This window comes from Passer montanus, unplaced genomic scaffold (genome assembly GCF_014805655.1).
Source record: "Passer montanus isolate IOZ18808 unplaced genomic scaffold, ASM1480565v1 scaffold44, whole genome shotgun sequence".
Lineage (NCBI taxonomy): Eukaryota > Metazoa > Chordata > Aves > Passeriformes > Passeridae > Passer > Passer montanus.
Genome location: NW_024369262.1, coordinates 3894821 through 3916621, shown reverse-complemented (window position 1 = coordinate 3916621; position 21801 = coordinate 3894821). Strand labels below are relative to the sequence as shown.

At 42.7% G+C, this 21801-nt stretch overlaps 2 protein-coding genes across 6 annotated transcripts; both read right to left on the bottom strand.

Annotated features, from left to right (window-relative positions):
- Nucleotides 1-993: 993 nt before the first annotated feature.
- On the bottom strand, nucleotides 994-15120 carry TRPV1 (transient receptor potential cation channel subfamily V member 1). Of its 4 annotated transcripts, XM_039720403.1 has the most exons (19): nucleotides 14988-15120; nucleotides 11848-12031; nucleotides 11213-11243; nucleotides 10350-10404; nucleotides 9413-9728; nucleotides 8697-8863; nucleotides 8262-8414; nucleotides 7756-7896; nucleotides 7010-7308; nucleotides 6234-6410; nucleotides 5868-6032; nucleotides 5514-5609; nucleotides 5131-5201; nucleotides 4571-4736; nucleotides 3780-3846; nucleotides 2931-3247; nucleotides 2245-2372; nucleotides 1828-1943; nucleotides 994-1397 (listed from the first exon to the last, which is right to left on the bottom strand). In XM_039720403.1, exons 5-19 carry the CDS (start codon nucleotides 9712-9714, stop codon nucleotides 1228-1230), a joined length of 2535 nt encoding a protein of 844 aa, XP_039576337.1. In that variant the 5' UTR covers nucleotides 9715-9728; nucleotides 10350-10404; nucleotides 11213-11243; nucleotides 11848-12031; nucleotides 14988-15120; the 3' UTR covers nucleotides 994-1227. The 4 variants fall into 4 exon arrangements, with proteins under 4 accessions (XP_039576337.1, XP_039576334.1, XP_039576335.1 ...); XM_039720400.1 differs by lacking the exon at nucleotides 10350-10404; XM_039720401.1 differs by lacking the exons at nucleotides 10350-10404; nucleotides 14988-15120 and adding an exon at nucleotides 12826-13607 and having other exon boundaries at nucleotides 11848-11992.
- Nucleotides 13747-21719, bottom strand: SHPK (sedoheptulokinase). Of its 2 annotated transcripts, none has more exons than XM_039720404.1 (7): nucleotides 21516-21719; nucleotides 20223-20364; nucleotides 17785-17968; nucleotides 16514-16666; nucleotides 15294-15469; nucleotides 14988-15188; nucleotides 13747-14164 (listed from the first exon to the last, which is right to left on the bottom strand). In XM_039720404.1, the coding sequence occupies exons 1-7, from the start codon at nucleotides 21681-21683 to the stop codon at nucleotides 13770-13772; spliced, it is 1419 nt and encodes a 472-aa protein (XP_039576338.1). In that variant the 5' UTR covers nucleotides 21684-21719; the 3' UTR covers nucleotides 13747-13769. The 2 variants fall into 2 exon arrangements, with proteins under 2 accessions (XP_039576338.1, XP_039576339.1); XM_039720405.1 differs by lacking the exon at nucleotides 21516-21719 and adding an exon at nucleotides 20674-21479.
- Between the last annotated feature and the right edge of the window lie 82 nt (nucleotides 21720-21801).

Here is a 21801-nt window from a genome sequence, read left to right as displayed (position 1 = left end):
AAAGAAACCCAAAATTTCACCTCACAGGGCAGCCTGTGCACAAACACATTGACTGCTACCTTTAAAAGCAGTGGCTATCCCAGTATTTTAGTAAATGCAGCAAAATGACAAGATTTACTGATGGAAATGATCTGCACTTCAGTGAAACCCCAGGAGCAGCTGAAGGCCCTGGTTAAACACCTGGTTGACTCAGGGAGTGGTGTGTGCACTCTGTTAAAGGCTGTTTACTCCAAGTGCTTTAGGGATATAAGGAAAGAAGGTAAAACCATTTACCTTTTCTTGCCTGCACTGTGGCCCAGCACTCAACTATGGGGCCAGCTGTCAACAAATCAGATTTTCTTGTCCTTAGCTCCTCTATGCCCACTCACTTTTCAAGAAGATGCCAAAGTTCCTCCTATTCTTTCCTCTCTTTCCAAGGCTCCCATCTCTATTTTCAGAACATTTACCTATTCTGCCTCTCATATTTTTCCTTATTCTCTTTATACATCCAGCCAGATGGATTTTCAGCACCAGATTTTTTCCTTGTTGCTGTCAAAGTCAAGAACAAAACTTTCTAATTTCAAGATTATTGTTGTACATTGTTATACATCTGACCTTTGAAACATATATTCTCTATTACCACTATCTCTTACTTTGTGCAAAGTTCATCTGTTATCTAAATAAATGTCAAATTTGGGATCTTGTTAAGCTTTTACCTTCAGTAAAATAACTGTGAATTTCTGGAGTTTACCCAGACAGTGTAAAAGAAACATTTATTTCATTGGTTTTGACTAGTCAACCTTTAAAATTTTAGGGTGTATTTGTTCTTGTGTTATGAGAAAATGATTTTGTATTCTTTTCATGTCCCCATTTATTTATCTGCTTTCCAAAAAACTTTCCCCACAGGAACATCTTGGTAACTTTTACTGCTCTTTTAGGAGTGCTTTTCCAGTGTCATAATAATTTGGTTGGTTGGGTTTTGAGGCAGCAAAGCCACAAAATCAGGGCCTGTGCATGCTCACAAAAATGATTTTTTAATACAAGAGACTCTAAAAAGGTTGTATTAAAAAATAACCATGAAGACATGAGCTTAAACAACAAATAGTTTATTTAGCACACTTAGTGTAATAAATAAATCCTTGCACATGGTAATTCCCTAAGTCCTCTGACCTTTTTCCAGAAGTCCCTGTTCCTGTAAATGAAGTGCTCTATTGTCCTGCTTGTGAGGAGCAGCACAGGCAATCAGAATTAGGCTGACTTTGGAATTGACTCTTTCAACTCCTCAGAAACTTCTGGCTCAAAATAAGGTTCCAAAACAGGTTTTAATTTGACTTCTTCTGGTGGCTTCTGAGGCTCTTCTCTCCTCTTCTCTCCATCTTTTAGAAGTGGAACCAATGTTTTCCAGTGCTTCCCTGAAACTAAAAAGGAAAGGAATGGTTAATTTTTTTCCCCTCCACAGAAACAGAAGAAAATATTAAAGAGGTTTGAACAGGAAGCTGCTGAAAGAAGAAGAAAGAAGCAGGAAGAAAGGACTTTGTGGTTTTCTTCCCCATCCTGCTCCACAAGTTCTCCATATTTCAGGTGGCAAGTACTGACTGCACAGTGAAATGCTTTGGTGCTGGATGCTGAACTCCCAAACTCTGGGGCTTGGAGTCTCCAAGGCAGCTCCTTGGTTTTTACTCCAGAGTCAAACTGTGAGCAAAGAGCCCATTTCATCCTTTGCATTTTGTGCTGGCTGAAAATGCCATCAACTCAGCCACTGCATTGTCAGTAAGTGCAAAGCACTGCCTGCCCTCCATCAGTTAATCCATCACCAGAGAGCAGGATTTGGGCCCCTGAAAGCCTCACCTCTGCCAGGCTTAATGGAGAAACTGAGATTTCTTCTGAGGTCCCCAGAGTACCCAGGGTCTTCATTAATGATGCCCAGATTAGTGTTCCACGTGGACCAGTTCACTTCATCAACCCTGGGGAGACAACAAACCCAAGATCTGTTCTAAGGATCACCAGACATCTCCAGAATCAGTTTATACCACAAAATGTCCCCTCTCAAGCCTCAGATCTGACTCAAACCCCAGATTAAACTGACCATTGCAGACACTATTAGTGCTCTATTCTTCAGAGTGCTCCAGGGGGAAAGTTCTGCTTCCCACCACCAGATACCTGAAGTTGTTTGTCTACAAAAGATTGTTGGCTTGATACGGAAAGTTCTGCTTCCCACCACCAGATACCAAGATTGTTGGCCTGATACACAAACAAACAGGTTACCTGAAGCACCATCTGTAATCATCTTGGCCATCAGGGGTGACCCCCACCAGGACTTGCTTCCCAGAGCGGAACGAGTGCCTCAGACAGTTCAAGTAGCTGTTCTCAATGTCCAGGATTGTGATGGCTCTCTGCCAGGTGAAGGAAAGCAGAGCACTGAGGGACTCAAACACAAACAAATCCTGAATTCTGTCTTTGTTTTAAAAAGCCTGAGTTTTTATCATTGTTAACATCTTAGAGCAGACACTGTAACTCTGCAGCATCACCCTTTGTTAATATGTCACTGATAATGCTGAATTACTGCCAGTGAATAAAACTGTGAAGTTCCTTTCTTACCTCCAACAAAAACTGATTCTGGTAAAGATTGGTTTTCCCCTTGTACAATCTCTCTCTTCATACTCTGATCAGGATTTTCCATCATACAAAGCCCAAACAATTTTGTCCAATTACAAAAATACTTCTTTTCTTACGTTCTGAACATCTGTGGAACACTGGCAACATCTTCTTAGTCAAAACATCAAATGTACATGGAAGAGGAGCTAACACACTTTTTTTTAGGAGCTGTTCAGGTGAATCAGAAAGCAGTGACCTGTCATTTAGATACATGTCAGCTCCTAAGGATTCTTTTGAAATCTCTTACAATTCCCCACCCCTTTTTTTTGGACATCATCCTGACAGCACAAACACACCTGGAGTTTCCAGATGCTCTTGCTCTCCTGTGCAATTTTGTTGACAGTCTCCCCCATCAGTGCAATGAGCATGTTGAGCAGGAGGATGTAGGTGAGGATGACATAGAGCACCAGCAGGATGACAAACACAGACTTGAACCTGTAATTCTCTGTGAACTCCAGGTCCCCCATGCCAATGGTGAACTTGAAGAGCTCCAGGCAGGTGTAGTAGAGGCTGTTGTAGGAGGTGCGGCCCCGTTTCACGTGGCAGCACCTGGCATAGTCAGAGATATTTGTTTCCTGCCCCTCGTTGTCATCTTCAATCAAAGTCACCACAGCTGTGGCAAAAAGAGAATTACATTCACACAACGGAAACACAGTTTGAGATCATAACTAAATCATAACTTCACTGCAAGCAGTGAAAACGAGCAGAGAGGTAACACACGATCTTCAATCAAAGTCACCACAGCTGTGGCAAAAAGAGAATTACATTCACACAATGGAAACACAGTTTGAGATCATAACTTCACTGCAAGCAGCCAAACAAGCAGAGAGGTAACACACCTTCCCTCCACGGCACACTGACCCCAGGGAAACTGTCCTATAAAATATTCCCCAGAACTGACACCCTCTTAGCAGGTGCTGCCTCAGTTTTCTCCACATAGAAAAGGATGTCTGGTTTTCTATTCAGCTTTACAACTTTGAAAAGCTGTATGAAATTACTACAAATAATCATTATTCTGAAGAGGTTTTTTTAAATTAGGTATTTGTTCGTTTTTTGTTGGGATCAAAATGTCTAAGCAACTCGAAAAACTAACTTTTCTGAGATTCTTTAAGGTAAAAAAAAAGTAACTCCAAGTAGACTATTACCTGTAGAAAATCCCAAGAGGAATACGAGATAGACAAACATGAAGCGACATAAATCTCTAAGGATCATCTGTAGCATGGAAACAGATGAAAAGATTTTAAAACTTGAATGTAAACTGCAGCAAAAACTGGTAGAAAATACTGCTTTAGCTCAAGAATGTATTTGCTCTGAACTGGCTGTTCATGCATTGAACTGTTCTTTATCCAGCTGAGATAATAAACTTTAACACAGAAAACATTTTTCTCTTATCCATGCAACAATTTACACACAAATGCAACACACACATGGGAACAGTTTCCTCTTTGTGAGCACAAACCACATAAAGGCAGTTGCATCTTTCTTCCCCTCTTGGGCTGGCTGGCTACATCACAAGAGGTTTATTAGCCAGCTACTGCCTCTTAGCTAATTGCTCTGTTTGGCAACATTTTATCTATAGCTGGAGAAATTTCCAGCTGGTAGAAAGCTGGGCCATCTCCCACCAGAGCAGCCTGAACTGTTCTCAGTCTCCTTGCATCCATGCTTACCCAATTATAGTTATTTTGAAGCATGGCAGGCAATAAAAATAATAATAATCATCATCATCCTATCAAGACTGCTATAAAACATATGGATGAAGAGCAGGGTTTTTTTTTTACATCACTTCGATTATATCACTTCCCTCAGAAAATAATAACAAAGGCTAGCAGAGTCATGTGAGAGGCAGACATGGCCAGGTGTGCCCTGGAAAGGGGGATGCTGGCAGAAGTTCCTGCTGTGAGGCTCTGCTGCCCCCTCAGGCACTCCCTGCACTGACCTTGGCGATCATGACCGAGTAAATCCCCATCTGCTGGAAGCCCCGGGTGTAGTAGAGCATGTTGGCCCAGCCCAGGGCCAAGGAGAACACCATGGAGGCCACGTAGAGCTCCTGGCCACAGAAGTACAGCACCACAGAGCTCAGCAGGAGCAGGGAGTGGACAAAGCTGGAAGACAAGAGTGGTGAATGCAGAGGGCTGAGCTGGCCACGGGGGCTGGGAACAGAGCAGCCCAAGGGATTGTCCAGCTGGGAAGAGAAAGGGCCTTGGACAGGCAAAGCTCCCTTAGCAATGGGAGGATTTCTGCATAAACAATGTGTAAATCCCACCAAACAATGTGTAAATCTATTCCTAACTCCTGCATGACAACTGAACATTGAGACATTTAATTTGCTTTATCTCCACAGGAAGTCACTGATCCAGACCCATCTGTTCAAGGATATCCACTGGCAACTCTGTAGTAAAGACCCAAGGAATTATAGCAAAGCTCCTACCACAGGTGGCTTCAGCCTCAACTACAGATCCCACACACTGAGATAAAATCAAAGATATTGGAACTTACAAAAGAACCTCACTGTAGCCATCAACTATCAGTGTTCTGAGAGATGGGCGCCTCTGCATGAAATACTGGATCTGAAAAGGGAACAAAGACCAGGTTTGTCTCAAGGAAATATTAATATCCCCTGTGAATTAATTAACTAAGCACTGACCCGTGTATCAGGGAGCTGGTACCCATCAAATACCTCACAAGAACAGCTCAAAACCAACACTGGTGCAAGAGCTAGGGAAGACCCCTCCAGTGACATCAGGTCAAGGACAATTATTTGTACCTCTTGACTAAGACACGGATTATCTAAGCAGCCAATGCTCATGAATTGGAAAACCTTGTTTGATTCTCTCCTACACCTACCCAAACAGCAAAAGGAAAAATTTCAAATATCTTACCCCTCTGAAAAAAAAATAGAGGCCTCCCAGTACACTCAGGATCTCTCCAGTTACTCGAAAATATTCCCCAGTGCTGTAACCAAAGGTGAAGGGAGGCTGCAGAAGACAGGAAAATAGATATGTTCAGCAGAACTGCTGGCCTTGCAGTTGCTGGAAGCAACTCCATTTCTGGGGGAACAGGGAGTGGTTAAGTTTCTCAATGTGCTGCAGCAAGGGGGCAAGACTGGGAAGCAAGCAGGGTCAAATCCCTCTTCCTTTTTAGGAAAGGGGGAAATTTGGATGCTAAGGGCATGCATTCAAATTGGGATATCATGCAGTGGGTGGATTCCCTGATACATGACAGGAGTGATGTACCTTTTCATTCTTCTGTACAGGTCTGTAGTAAGCAGCTGCAGTGAGGATGGTGATGTGCATGGTGTAGACAAAGAAGTTGAAGTAAAACAAGTGCTTGACAAAGCGGTCCCACTTGTCTTGCAGCAGCCTGTTAAGGGGCTCCACCAGCAGCATCTCGTGACGGTTCTGTGCAGGAGCAAAAGGAGAATTTTGCTAGGACCAGAATATACTGTATTTTGAAAAAACCTATATTCCATAAATCTTCAGCAAATGATCCCTCTAGTTCCCTTAAGGTCAGGGTGGAGGTTGGTGTTTCGTGGAAAGGAGGGAAAAGATGCTCTGTGTGGATCATGAAGCTCCCCCCAGCCATGGAGGTGCAGTACTCACTGGTGTCTCACTGCTGTAGGCAAGGATCTCAAGCACTGAGTTTTTCTCACAGGTGTCAATACAGGACAGGTCATAAAGAGAGGAGTGGACAGGTCCATAGGCCCATTCAGTGAACTTCCTGGACAAGTGTCTGCACTCGGGGTCTTTGATCTCCCGTCTGAGGATGTAAGCGAAAATCTAATTGCAAAAGAACAATACAACCAACTTTCAGTGCTGATGGACTTGTCATTCCTCAGCCTCTCCACAACACAGGAAGGGTCATTTCTCCCTAGTTCAACTGAGCTGAAGCCAAACCACTGGAGCACTGTAGAGATCACAGTCTGAAATAAACAGACTTAATTTTCTCACTGTGTGATGGGAAATGGGAAATACAAACACCTCTTACAACCTGGCATTATCTGTTTCAAAACTGCAAGAGGAAAGCAAAGATGTTACATCTCTGAGCAGTCACTCTGAATGGGGTCTGCCAGAGGATGAGTTACATCAGCCAGTGTGAAATAAAAGAGCTCCAGTGGTTCAGATGATATCAGAGACCCACTTTCTGTTGCCTCTGGTGCTGCCTTGCATACCAGTGGGGTGTGAACAAACCAGCTGGGCACAGACACACTCACTCTTTGTAGCCTTTAAGGGCTGTGCAGTTAAACTGCAGCATCAGTTCCTCTTAACTAAAAGGTCTCAATAAGGAAGTTCTAAAATCCATTCTGCATAAATGTTTTACATGTTCTCTCTATAATGTGATACAGCAATGGGACAGTGAAACACCTTTGTTCACCTACCCCTATCTTCCCTGTTTTGGCTGCCAGAGTTAAAGGAGTCAGCCCTTTCTTGTTGGTGAGTTCTTCCAGCTTGAGGATGGGATTAATTTTGGCACCAAGGATCAGTATGTTATTGTACATCTTGGTTACAAACTTGGTGTTATCCTTGGTGTTATCTGCAATCTCCACCAGTGTGTGCAGGACCATGTTGCCCATGGAGTCCTCAGCAGCGATGTTGGCTGCCTGGTAGGGATTCTCCAGGAGGAATTTCACAATGCAGAGCTGGTTGGTGCAGGCAGCCAGGGACAAAGGCAGCTCTCCTATGGCAAGAAATGGGAAGGAGAGGTGCATAAACAGAAACATCACATTGTTTTCATCTTTCACTGTGAGAAAAGATTAATTTCTCTGCCTGGAACAGCACCAATTTTTGTGATAGCTGTTAAAATAGGTTTTCTTTAGTTTAACTACATCACAGAGACAGAGCTGCTTAAAAAAAACCCTGCCAGGACAGGAGCAGGTTACAAAGGATACAGTGCTCAGAGAACAAAGGAAAGCTGACACCAGGCTCACACTGAACACCATCAGCTACCAACTGTGTTTCTTTATAAGCTCAGTCTTTGGGAGGAAATGATTGGCCTAAAGGTGGAACAGCCCATCAGGTACTTCTGAGCCTCCAGTCCCACATAAACAGGATTATTTAACAGCTTGCACTTGGGATGCTGCTAGGACAACTCCATCAATAAAGACCATACTGTGCTCACTCCTACCAAAATAAAAGCCTGATTTCCCTTTGATTTTCCTGAAGAACTCCCCACAGGCTCTGGCATGAACATCTGCTCCGTTCTGGACCAGGAGCTTCACCAGGTACATGTTCCTCCTCTCGATGGCAATGTGAAGAGCAGTCTGGCCTGCAGAGACACCCATCAGACAGAAATCCTCAGCATTTAGTACAGACTGAGAGCTTTCAGCACTGCAATTCCCTCAGCTCCATGTAAGATGCTGGAACTGAGAGCTCTGCAGGCTTAAAAGCTCTACAACTGAACAGGAAAAAAGCCACACAAACAGCAAATGCAAGTCATTAAATCACTGTATATCAAAAATGTTAGGCAGAATATTGCACCTAACAGGGCACAGCCCCAGCACAAATGCCCAGATTGTCAATCACACACCAGAACTCTGGGGTGCATAAGGCCTCATGCACAAGACTTTGAGAGTGCTGCTTGACCCCATTTCTGAGCACCCAAGCATTCACTGCAGCAGCTGCTTCTCTTACCCTTGTAGTAGTTGTCAGTATATTCTGCATTAACAAACTCTTTCAGAGTTCCAGTTTTCCTTGCAATATCCAGCAGCAAGGGAATGGTATCATTTTTCCCATCCTGTAGATTCAGCATGGCTTTCAGTAAACAGGTTTTGCCAGTTTCAGGCTCTGTAAAACAAAAAATTGCAGGTATATAGAAGTGATTACAAACCCACCATCTATATCCAGGCAAGCAGGAATTAATGAGGTTCTTTTCAAAAGACAAGAAACCTCATTTAGTGTTTCACAGAAAATTTCAGCTCCTGTAACCTTCCAATCAATGGGTTGCCCATCAATAGGGCTATTAAAGGACCTCCTGCAGACATGCAACATAATTATCTTTTTTTTTTTCATCTCAGGAGCATTACTGGAAGAAGAAGGCAACTCAAGGTACATGACACTAAAGGGTACCTTTGAACTCCTCATCTGTGAGATGCTTGAAGGTTCTGTTAAGGTAGAGTAGCAGGTCACTGAGGTCCTTTGTGTTGCCTTGGGCTACAGCATCAAAGATCCTTCTGCGGTCATAAAATCTGAAAGCTTTTTCTGAGCAGCCTGTGATGGAATCTGTAGATAGGAGCCTAACAAGGGGAAATGTCAGTTACCTAAAGTCAGATATTTATGATATTTTTATCAACTACTAGAACACTGTCCTTCATTTACTCAGGTGAAGTAGTAAACACTGCAGATTAGATAGGTACCTCTGCAAAGACTAAAAGAACAAAGTCTGCAAGCAACTCTCCTGATAAAATTACAATTCTGTTGCTGAAAAGCTGAGAACAAGTGATCAAAGAGGCATTGAAGCTTGGCAGTGTAACTGCAAGCCTTGAGCCAGGCAATCCCTTGTTCTCACTCTGAACCATGTCCATTCACTGAGCAGCCTCAAGCAAGTGAACTGAGGCCTACTGCCAATTTTGGGCATAGTATCCATGGAGATAGAGATTTTTAGAGATGCCAAGAGACAACAGTTATTGTCACTTTCAGTTGCAACATTCCTTAATTTGGCATAGAAAACAGTGAAACTGAAAAAATGGTCATGCTCAAGTGCAGAGAACAAATGCTGCTCTAAGAACCATGGCCTGCAGCTGTCAAACTACTCATTACAACCAAATCTCACCAGGTAAACTTACTTGTGAAGTTTGCCCCTCTCCGGATTCACATGGAATTTGATGACAGAAGGTGCCACCAGGTGATCCATCTGGCAGAAGGAGTCCATGGGAGCCATGTCCTTGTCACTGTCCCCCATCACAAAGCGGCCCCGTCTTGCAAAAATGTTGCTTTTGGGTGGCTGCACCCTGGAGCTGAGTGGGCCCTGGGGGTTGTCAGAGGTTTCCTGGACAGAGTCCTCCCCATCCGTGTGTTCATCTGTCACTTCAGATTCCTCCATGTCAAAACTGCCAAACTTCTTCATCTTGCCAAGAATGGAGGACATGATGAGCCAGCAGCCTGTGAGGAAGGACACAAACACCTCAAGTCAGCACTTACAGGGCCATGAGTCCCTTTTGCCCAGGAATGTTTTCTCGAAAGAGCAGGGAGTGGATTGGTTGCTCTCATCCCAGAAATGAGGCAGATGGACACATTCTCACTGTGCCCACAGGCAGAAGAGTCTAGTAGGGTCTTTACCTCTATTCCATCTGTTCCTGTTCCCACTGCCCTTACACATTCCAGAATGCAGAAAACAAACCAGAGCATCCCAGAGCTTCCTGTCCATTTCACTGCAGAGCTCAGCCTCAGTACCTCTGCCTAAATCCACTGCCTCATCCTCCAGTATTGCTAAAGCCTAAACAACCTCAAACCCCAAAAAGTCTCTGTTTTCTTCTCTACTTTCTGACTGGTTTGTGCCACAAACCATTCTCGTGATTCTATCAGGGATGTGAAAAAGCCCTGCTTGTGGCATAACCTGATCTCTGGGATGCTGAGCACAGAGGGCTTCCTGCAGCCAGGAAAATGATCCTTTAAGGGCTTTGCCAGAGTTGTGGCAGTGCCTGATGGAAACTGGAGTGTGTGATCCTTGAGAGGTGAGTGTCACCTCAGCCATGAGGCACGGAAACACAGAGGAGAGGTTACCTCAGATAAGAACAACCACACAGCTGATCTTGTCTGGTTCACAACCACACAGAACCTGACACAAGCAACAAATACACAATCAGAGAATGCTTTGGGTGGGAAGAGCCCTTAAAGCTCATCTCATTCCACCCCTCTGCCGTGGGCAGGGACACCTTCCACTATCCAAGGTTGCTCCAAGCCCTGTCCAACCTGGCCTTGGACATTTCCAGGGATGGGGCAGCCACAGCTGCTCTGGGCAGCCTGTGCCAGGGCCTGCCCACCCCCACAGATAACACACTCTGCTGAAGATAGAACAGGGTGCCTTTTTTTTGTTTGGTTTCTTATCAACCCATTTTAATCAGACAAATATTGTCCTTGTGCCACTGAATGCAAAATATCCTGGAATTCCAGCAGTGGAGACAGTGGAACACATCTTATCTGAACTGCTGCACAGCTGGCTTGGAGACATGCTCTGAAACCCCACAGCTCTGAGCACAGCAATGTCAGAAAATCTTTAAAAAGCCTCAAATTATAAATCACATTAGAGTGGTCAGTAATTTTCTCTGTACAGTCAGGGTGAAAACAACATGAACACACTTCAGGGTTGTTTCTCTTCACAAGAGAAACATTCTGAGGGTTGTGTGCAAACCTGCATTGAAGCTGGATTTTCAGTTCTGTGGGCATAATTCATATTTACATCAAGGCTCACTTACATTTTTCCGTGAAAGCAGGACAGGGAAGAAAATTTTGTCATTTGCATTTTCTATAATTTTGTACAATATATACATAAAACATCAATTTGCAAACTTGCACATTTAGGGCTACTGGAAGCAAACCAGCATAGCACAGATAAAATACTAATGACTACGATTTAAATTGCTCACCTTTCAAGTCCTTTTTCTCCTTAGAATCACTCTGAAAAATAACATAATATCTTATTAACTGAATTGTCCTATAAATAAGAAATAAAAATATTTATATTTGGAACAGGATACTAATATTATAGAAGAACTACTACTACAGTGAAAAAGGAATAATAACAGTTATAAAAATACAGAAAAAATACAGAGGGAATATAGTCATGTATAATTTTAATTTTTTGTCATATTTAAACTGATGCAGATTGAGCCAAAAACATCAGTGACGGGCTACAGAACACACAATCAATTATTTTCCACAAAATAAATATAAATGTGCAGAATAGGCTACATTATACATGCTTTCCTTTCTAAACCCTGGTAATATATTTGATAATGAAGACAAAGCTGCATTTCCTCATGAGTATAAATTTGCAAGGAAAATAACCTTCACAAATCTGTGGAAGGATTGTAAAAAAAAAACAATAAGCATTATCTAGTTTAAAAAATACACAATGTACTTGACATCCTTGAAACCCATGTACACAGAAGTTTGATACAATGAATAAGGAAATATTTTGGCTAGAATGCCTTGCCACATCACAAATAATAGAGTTTAAAAATAACCAACCACGCTGTTCAAATATACATGCAGAACTTACAAATATTGACAAAAATCCTCTCTTCTGAAATGTGGTCCAGTCTCAGCAGACAGCCACTGACCTACAGGAATTTGGTGCCAGATATTCCTCCTCCAAGGTGCCTGGACTGCAAAGCCCTCAGAGTTTGCTTCTCCACTTCATTTGTCTGCAAAATGTGATGATTTTTAGAACCAAGGGAAGTTCACTGGAAAAAACAGAGAATAGAGCAATAAGATAATTAAGAACAATTCTGGAACCAGAAGCATCAGTGGCTTCTATTCCCAGAGGTTTAGCAAAGCTCTTTACAAGAATTGCAGTAAGTTGCTGTTGTTTTTCCCTCCCCTTTAATTGCATTTAGTAATGGATATTCTTCTCCAGATTTCCTCTTCGTAAATACACTCAAGTTTGCAGAAAAAAAACCAGCACCCAAACCACCAGACAGCAGTTGTTTCTGGGGGTCACTGTTTCAATTCTTAAATGTCAATTCAATTTACAAAACTTTGCAAAATATGCCACAATCACCTTTCTGGACACCTTTCTTGGCTGGCTGAATTAAAGATAAATATTTTAATGATAAGCTCAGAACAGAGTTGAGGAAAAACCAGTAAATTCAAAACCCTTTTTATTATTTCATGTTTCTCCTAAGTTTTATTTAAATTTTATATACATGTATGTAAGAGTCAGCCTCTAAATATTAATGCTATGAGGAAAAATACTCCAACTTATCTAATCCTGGATGGACCTAACACCCTCAAAAATTCAGAGCTGTGTCATAGATTGCTAAATATATAATTGACATAAGATCTTTTTGACAGAAACTAGTCTGGAGAAACATCTTTTCCAGAGGCTGTTAGGGTGGGAGCAACGCCCCAACTTCCTGAGATTTTGAGTAAAATATGAAATTATTCAATGCATTTATCTATCTTTTGTTTTGTAAAATTGGCTGTCTCTCTAGCTTTGCCATCTATCCATGAATATATAAAAGAATTATGTATTTACCTATTTAATAGCAAACTAATTATACTCCTTGGATCTGTGGCACTCAGAGTAACAAGGCTCTTTATTAATGCATAAATATAGATTACCAATAGGCAGAGCTTCAGCATGCAACAGCATCATCAGCTCTTGCCTGTTATTCAATAAAAATGACAGCAGACCTGCTGATAAAAAATATATTTATAATAATGCAAGAGGGAAAACAACATATAACAAATTCAGACTTTTTCCAACATCTTTACTCTACATTTTCTCTGTAACATGCCAACAGTTTCCTAAACATGACATGGAATGGAAATGAAGCCATCTCTGTGATTAAGATCTCAGAACTCAGCACAGCTTTCTCACCACAAAAGTGTCAGAGGTTGCTAATGACCAAGAGAGAATTCCATGTCCATATTCCACGGAAACATGTGCTTCCTAGGAATGAAACTGTATCAGATAACATGAAACATCTTACTTGTTTCCCAATGTCATTTGAGCAAAAGAAATGTCCATGTAGACAGAAAAGTATAAATGTTTTAACATTAAAATAAAGACTAGGAGAATAAATCATTTCTAAGAGCATAAGATAGGGGATAAAACTTAGAAATTTTAAGGGAGTGCACAAAAGCATCAGACCAAGTTACAGACAGCAGTTCATCTCTCCCAGCCCTTTCCAACATATTTCCTACCAGGAAAATGAGCCTCACAAGTGTCTTTTTATGAAGAAAGTTAATGGATCTTTCCCAGTCACTCAGATAAATTTAATGTGATAATTACTTCTCATTTCACAAATGGGAATGACAGAGCAACAAAATGTGCAGACCCAGGAGAAGCAGACATTAAATGCAGGGTTTTGTCCCACTGTAACGAGTGAGAGTGCATGTGGAATAAAGGGAAAAAAACCACTGTAGAGTCAGGAAAAAAACCAGAAGCTGCATCTCAGGCCATTTCAAATAATGACTTTATTTACTATGGAACATCACCATAGCTGCCCCCACAGCAGCATCCACATCCTTCCCATAAACCACAGGGAATGGAAAAATCCTCTCCACTTCCTGCCTCAGCACCTCGTTCCTGGCAAGGGCACTGCCACTGCCCAGGACCCTGCTGACCCCCAGCTCCTCCAGGTGCTGCACAGGTAACATGGAGCACAGGTTCTCCACCAGGCCACGGCACAGGGCTCTGGTGACATGGCCCAGGGACAGCTCAGAGGCACCAATGCTGCTCACTGATGCCAGCAGCTCAGGGAGGTGTCTCTCTCCAAACAGGGTTGGGTGCACTGAGAGCTTGCTGTGTTTTTGGGCCAAGGCTGCTTGGATTATCCTTGGGTAGATGGCAGATTCCTGAATCTGAAATCCTGCAGATGGGAAATATCTTGTTACTAATTGAAAGGGTTTGGTGTATCTTACACATGGACACTTAACAACAGACACTGATGCACTTGTTCAGCAAAATACTGGATATCCTTTTCTGTGCCCCAAAGGTAATTGTGTGTCCAAGATTATGAACTATAATTCTCCCATCCAACTGTACCCAGAATGTGCAATAGCAGAAACCTTTTTCTGATTACAGCAACTGCCTTTCCTGACAACAACAGCTGCTCCTCATTGCCTGTACTGTTCCACAAAACAATGTCTTTAAAGGGACTAACAGCAGGGTTCAGCTTCAGTGGCTGCATTCCACATGAATGCAACATTCACCTTGAGTACTTACTGAAAGAACAATTTCAGAGCTGATTTCTGTAGTGCAAAACCCAAGACATTAAAAAACCTGTCAACACCATGCTTAAGGCACTTAGAAGATATTCCATGAGTTTGAGTCTTAAAATCCATTAGTGCTGCAAAATATGCACCAAAAGGACTCCTTTGGACTGCAGTCACACAAAATTACAGGCTGTTGTCCTCAAATCTGCCAACCTTGCCTTCTGAAAAATCAACTTGCACAAAATAACTCTGTGCTTGAAACAAAAGAAGGCCTACAGGGAATATGAATGTGGAGTCCCAGCATGTTCAAAAGCTTCAGCAGGAAATTCCAGAGATCTGGGAAGCATGACCCAGGAATTACATCCTTGTTCCCTTTATGGCATGATGGAACAGCTCTAGGCTTGTCCCTTTGCTTCAGCTTCCTTTTACCTTGATCAACCTCAATTTTGTGCTTCAACTCTCCCTGAAATGACTTACCCAGCTCTTGTGCCCACTGTGCCAGCATTCCCACAAATGTTGCAAGCACATTCCCTCCGTTGAGTGATGCTGCCACTGCCAAGTAGTCACCATTGAAGTAGGGAAAGTAAGTGACAGCTGAGGAAGGATCTGGTACCTCTGGAGGCTGGAAACCCAGGGGCATTGAGATGGTCAGCTGAGCAGAGGTGCTGATATTAAGAACTAAAACATGCACAAAAAAAAAAGAAAAAAAAGATCAAGTGTTTTACTAAGCTACCCTGAAGGAGAGCAATGAGAAAAACAAATTGGATACCAAAATGACCATACCTGCATCAGTCCTCTCAGTCAGACAGGAATAAACAGAGCACTGGAAATCTCCCAGAGCAATTCCCACTTTTGCTCCTTTGGGTATTCCATGCCATGCACAGCTTGTCCTGCCTGCAATACTGTCAGGGTCTCCCACCTCTGGAAGCAAGTGGACAGGAAAGCCAGATTTTTGCAGTCTGGAAGTAGAACAACAATATTGGAATAAAGCTGTTTGGGAATGTGTGACATTACTACAAAAAACTCTTTGAAGTCACAGATGAACCTGGCCACACATTTGTGGCTGCTGGATTTATGGATGCTTTCACCAGTTTAGAAAGCTTTTCTTGGACAGGGGCAGCATTCCAGTCCAATGGGCTGGGTAAACCAGTCTGGAGAATAAAGAGTTTTCCTTTCTGTGCAATCTGAGCACCTGAGATTATACAGTGCATGTTCAGCAAGTTTAATCTATTGATGTCATATGGACCAGCAGGCCCAGGGTGAAGGGACAATCACAAAACCAGCAAAAAATGCAGCTAAGTGTCAAAGAACTTCAGTTGTCATGCAATTAGTAGTTCACAACAAAATCATGAAGAGTTAAGTCCAACAAACTCTTTATACAATCAGCTGCAGGTACTACAGCAACACCACCATATTAGTAATAGTTCAGCCAGCAAAATGCAAATTTCTGACACTCTTTCATACCTTGATGAGAAGATCTTTCACCTTGAGGTCCTGGCCTAACCTAAGCCCTGAAATATATAAGGCCTTAGCACTCAGCCCTGAAAGAGCAAATCATTAAAATAAATAAGTAAATAAATAAACTGATTCCTTCTAAGATTTCCTGCAGCTTAATAGCTCTGAAGTATTATCACAAGTAAGTCTTAGAAGTTAGGAAGCCCAGCTCAAAGAACTAGAGAGTGGTAACTGTTTACCATGGCACAGGTAACACTGTGGCTGCACTTGTCCATCCCACCCCACCACAGAAAGGGAGAGAACAGCTTGGAATCCCTGATAAGTCCCTCAGCTCAGCTGTTTGTAGGTATTTTAAAAATATTGGGCCAGATTTTATCAGATTAAACAGAGCAAACTCTCCACAGCTCTTCAGTACAGGCCACAACTGATTAGGAATAACTTTCAATCCCTTTTTATCTGTAGCACATCAACAGTCAGGGCCCAAAGGGGTGCTCACACTGCCTGACACAAGCAGTGCACAAACCCCACTGAGTGGCCTTGGCACTTACATGTCAGTATTCCAGCTCTTGTTTCTGCAGTTGAAATATCCCCAGCTGGCAGCATTCTGGACAGACATCAGTGGCTTCTTCAGGTCACACAACATGGCAACCACGTAGTCCTGGATGGTGCCAGCTGCATCACAAGCCTTCAGAAAATCTGGACTTTTCAACAAGATGTTTGAAAAACAAAAACAAAGAAGCAAACAAAAATTGTTAGGAGGAACTTCAGACATGGATCCATCAAAATATCAAAGAGACACCTCAGTGATCAACCTGAATTTTATTGGTTTGGTTTTTTAAAATGGGATTTGTTTCCAAGCTGCAGCAATACTTATCTGCAGATGGAAAATGGAGAGAGGGCAGCTTTAAGGAATGGGTTGTCTAGGCTCAAAAGCACAGCATTGAAAAAATTATGAGGAAAGTAGTAATTGTTTGTGTGAAATAAACAGCACTTTGTTGATCCTGGAGCGTTACTGAAAAATAGGTAAATTCCCACTTGCTCTGGGATCCACAAATTATATGAATGGAAATGTACCAAATGTGAAGCAAAACAAAGCAGCTGGACTCATGACTTAAGCAGTTCTAAAGATCACACCATTCACCATATATTTGCTGGACATGTAGTGGAAAAAAAAAGATCTAATAAAATTTTCCCCATTTATTGAACCTGAACTCATTGCAGACAAAGAGCCTGGCTCTTTGAGAAAGATGAAACTGAAGAGCAAACCTCTCTGATGCCAAATCATAAGTGAAAAATTATATTTCTGCAAACACACCACAACAAAGCAGAGCATTTGTGTCACCCCATGAGGATCTGTCACAGTCTCTGAGGAAGGAAGGAACTGAAATTAATTTAGAAACTCTGTTTTGGCATCTGGCAGCAACCAGACCAAGTAACTCTGTTACTGTTTTAGACATGTCTGTACTTTCCACAAAGCAGCACAAGGCAAAATGAGTGTTCAAACTGCACCAGCAGAGCTCCTCTGAGCCATGGTACAGATCAGAATTATTCTGATACTTTAAGGCTTCTGTTCCTATATGGTCAAGCTTATCCTTTTATTAGTGATCTGTAGTATTTTTATGAGGTCAGAGACTCTTGCATGCTTAACTGCACATAGTTTATATTAAATACTGCCATTTTAAATATTCTTTGACTACTTAATTAAGATTATGATTACAGAGAAGCACAGCCCTCAGCCTGTAGCAGCATTAACATGCTACAGGAATACTAATTGTCACATCAATTCAAGATGAGAAGCAGCAATGGAGCAGCAATGTACCTGTTCTTTGCATACCAGAAGACTGTGGCACATCCCAGTCCTGTAGCCAGGCTCACGTGTGACTGAGGCAGAGGAAGGGAAGCGAGGAAGGTGGGGCTGCAGCGCCCGTCCTGCCAGGTGACCAGGGGGCTCACCTTGTCTGGCTCAAAGGCAGGGCCTGTGCCACCCTCTGACCACCTGCACCCTGGAAACAAAACAGAATCCAAGAAACCCAGTGACTCCCTGCAGCACAGCCTGCCTGGCATTCCTCATTTCTGAACACACCTGATAATTTGTTAAATATATCAGAAACAGAGACTGTAATGAAATTAGTCTTAGTTTCCAGCCCTAAATAACATCATAATGCAAATTATCCTTTGTAACACAGAGAATGGTATCCAAAGCCTTCCTTCTCTTGAAGGGAGATATTAAAGATACAACTTAAATAACAGGTGAGCCTCAAAAAAACCCAACCAGAGTCTGCTGTGGGAGGCCAGGAGCTGGCATGGCAGCTCTGACATGAAAACCTCAGCTGGGATGTGCCACATCACCACCTGGAGAATGCTGCCTCAGAAATGCACTGCCCAGGATGCACAGCACAAAGCTGCATCACCTCTGGAGCCCAAGCAACAAGAAACCTGCATCTGAGAGGTTAAACAGTGCTTCAGAGTAAAATCCTCACATACTACACAACAAAGGTAGGACAGGGTTTAATTCAGGGTTTAATTCAGTTTCCCAGTGCAGCACATTCCTTTTGAGCAGAGAACACCACACCTTTGAGGAAACCTTCACATTCTTCCACTGAAGAGGAGAGGCTGGGCTCAAGCACTGTTTGCCTGCACATTCCAGGGCACAGCTCTGATCCCTCCCAGGCCATCCCTGGACACAGGGCAGGGACAGGACAGGTCACTCACTCTGGAACTGAGGCAAACTCTTGGGTTTTGGCCAGGGAGCAAAGAGTCAAGAGGAAATACTCAGCTTCCTGACTCACACAAGTTTGGCTAAAAAATGTAATTCTTGGGTTGGATACAGGGCTTGGAAGTCACACTCACACAGTAAAAAGCAGCCCTGAAGGGTGGGAGGTGCCATGAGAAACATGCAAAATAAAACACATACTTTTTCTTCTTTCCTCAATTCCCTGTTCTATCAAATCTGTTTGAACTGAGTTTCCAATTGGCTTGCTTTTCTCATTTTAAATGGATTCTAAGAAATATTATTAGTCGTAAATCTAACCCTAAAGGACGCTATTAAAAATGTTATTTGTGTCCCAAAGGTCCTGGATTCACTTAGTCCACTCAAAACAAATGAGAGCAAACACCCTCTTTCACTTGATAGAAATGAAACTAAAGTGGCATGTGGCTTTAGGACATAAAATATTTACCAATATGACATAAGAATCTGTGCCTATGAATACACAAGGCTTTGTTATGCAGCTCCTGGGACAGCTGGAAAGCAACAACAGCTCCTCCAGTCCATCAACCCTTGGACTTCTTTCTTTCTAATCATTTTTAGTATTTAATGTAAAATTACAGCCAGTAATGAATAGTACAGTGCCTCTTCAAGCAATTAAGACCCTGACAACTTCTGACAGGCAGTGACCAGCACTTTTGGGAAATCTGCTCTGTGGTTTACAATACATCTTTACTTCATCTGCATAATTCCTGTTGTAATAAGACTTGTATAATTGTCCAGATGAGCACATTACAGGGTTAAGTGAAAGAAGACATGCCTTAGACTTCAGTAGGTCTGTGAGGCATTAGCCAAGAAGATGATCCATCCCTATCTCACAGGATTGGCAATCCAAGGCCTGGACTCTTCAAACATCCTCCCTATCACAGGGATTATCTGGGTATTTGCACAACCAAGCCCCACATGACTACCTCACTGCAGCTGACTTTGTCTCTGAGGTCTTGGCAAGCAGCTGAGCATCCACAATCCTGACCACAGTCCTTTCCCAGCTCCTACTAACAGAAGCATAAGCAACAAAATGAATGCAATATGACATTTCTGTATGACTTGCTAGGAAATAAAAAGTATTGGGATTTTGGGAAAAAAACAGAGTTCTTGAGATGCTGGACAGAATCTAGGTGAGGGGTTTATGAGGTGAATAAAATCCCCCTGCAAGTTATTCACGTGATGCAGAAGTTTTTCAAAGGGCAGCAGACAGCATGTGATGGAGAAACAATTAACAAGGCACAAATATACTCTGCTGTTCCTCCTTTATATTAAAAACTGTGCTGAATCTGCAGGGATGTCATTAGGCTAAATCCTTTATCATTAACTATAGTAAGTAGCTGACATTTCAGTAAAAAAAGCATAATTCCCATAAGAGATCTTTTGTTAATCTGTTTTAGAGAAGACCAAAGTGATGCAGTTTAATCCCAGAATCACTTCCCTGTTACAATTTGATTTTCTGCATCCTAATACTCTGAGCAGGAATGTTAAAGAATGAATGTTACCTTTATCACTTTTCCAAAACACAACCCCATGCATTTGTCCAGAAATACCAATGTGGGTGACTTGCTGAAGCTGCTGCTGGGGCAGAGCAGCCAGGCATTCATTCAATGCTCTCATGATTTTCTGGACATCCTGCTCCTTTCCCTGCAATCACAAGGCATTATCCTGAGCATGAAGCCATTAGGATTCACTCAGTGTATTTATTAAACAAGGCTGCTTTAGTCAGAAGTGAAGGACAGAATTCATTTAGTTTAATAGCATTTATTAGAGCAATGTCCGCTGCTAAGCCGTAACAAGAAAAGAAAAATTGCAAAAAAACCCACAAACCCTCAAAAACTACAAATCAATATTACCACTGAAGGCCAAATAATTTCAAATTTCCTAAATAACCACACTCAACCATAACTTTAAAAAAAATCCATGACCACTCACTACAAGTTTTCATTAATTCACCTTATCTGTTGCTCTTAATTTTCCTCACAAAGAGAATTATCCACATGTTCTGGTAGGTGTTCAGTCTCCCCTGCCTCTTCCTAAAGCTCCTTCCTGTTTACTCAGTGATGATTTTTATGATGCTGATACTCCATTTCTGGATATTCTATTCCTAGAACTACCCAGCAAACTGACCAAACTGTTCCCCAGGAGGTTTCACACTTTCAAAGGTTCAGGTTACTTGTGACAGACCAGTATGAAGATTACAAAACTATTGCAACAAAGTCTACAAATAGATGTGAACTTTGTGCATAGGTCCTTTAGGCTGCATGAATTGGCAGGAGGAGGGCTGGCCTCTTTGTTATCTTTGGTATCAGAAACAGTGCACATTTTTTATGATTCTGATTAATCTCTTTTTTAGATTGACCAGCACAATGGATGTAAAGATCTTTAACAGCAGCACTTATTCCTGGTTATTTCCACAGGGAGTTTCCAGTTATGATTCCACCTCACATTGAAGTGCAAAATGAAATACCCTTCCAGTTGGCAAGTGGTTGCTGTTCCCTTACTGGGAGTGTCAAAGATAAGGTGGTGGCTCACAGGAGAATAGTTTTACAGTGTCTCAGGCAAATTTTCAAAACCTGGGCCCTTCTTAAATCAAGCAGCTCTGCTTGACTTCCTTGAACAGTGAGCAGGAGGTGTTTTAATTCTGCTTTTTAACACCCAGACACATGCTGCCAACCTAGGCACCAAAACAATCCAGGACAGCTGCCGCACTCTGCCCAATGTACCGAACAACCCAACCAGTGCCAGGCAAGGCGTGTGTCCTGCGATGTCCCTCAGCACTCCCTGGCAGCCCTTACCTGCGGTGCGGCTCCCGGGCTATGGCTGTATGCCTGCGTCTCCCTGGAGCAGCTCTGTGCCAGCGCCAGCCCTCGCTCTGTCCCTGTCACCAGCGCTGCCTTCACCGACGTCGTGCCCAGGTCAATGCCCAGCACACAGGTGGGCGCAGGCCCGCCCGCCGCGGCCATGAGGGGATGGCTGTCACCTTGCCCGGCACAGACAGGCGGAATAACACCCACCAAGCTGAGCCCCACACGGCTCCGGTGCCGCCCGAGCCCCACACGGCTCCCGGTGCCGGGACCTGGA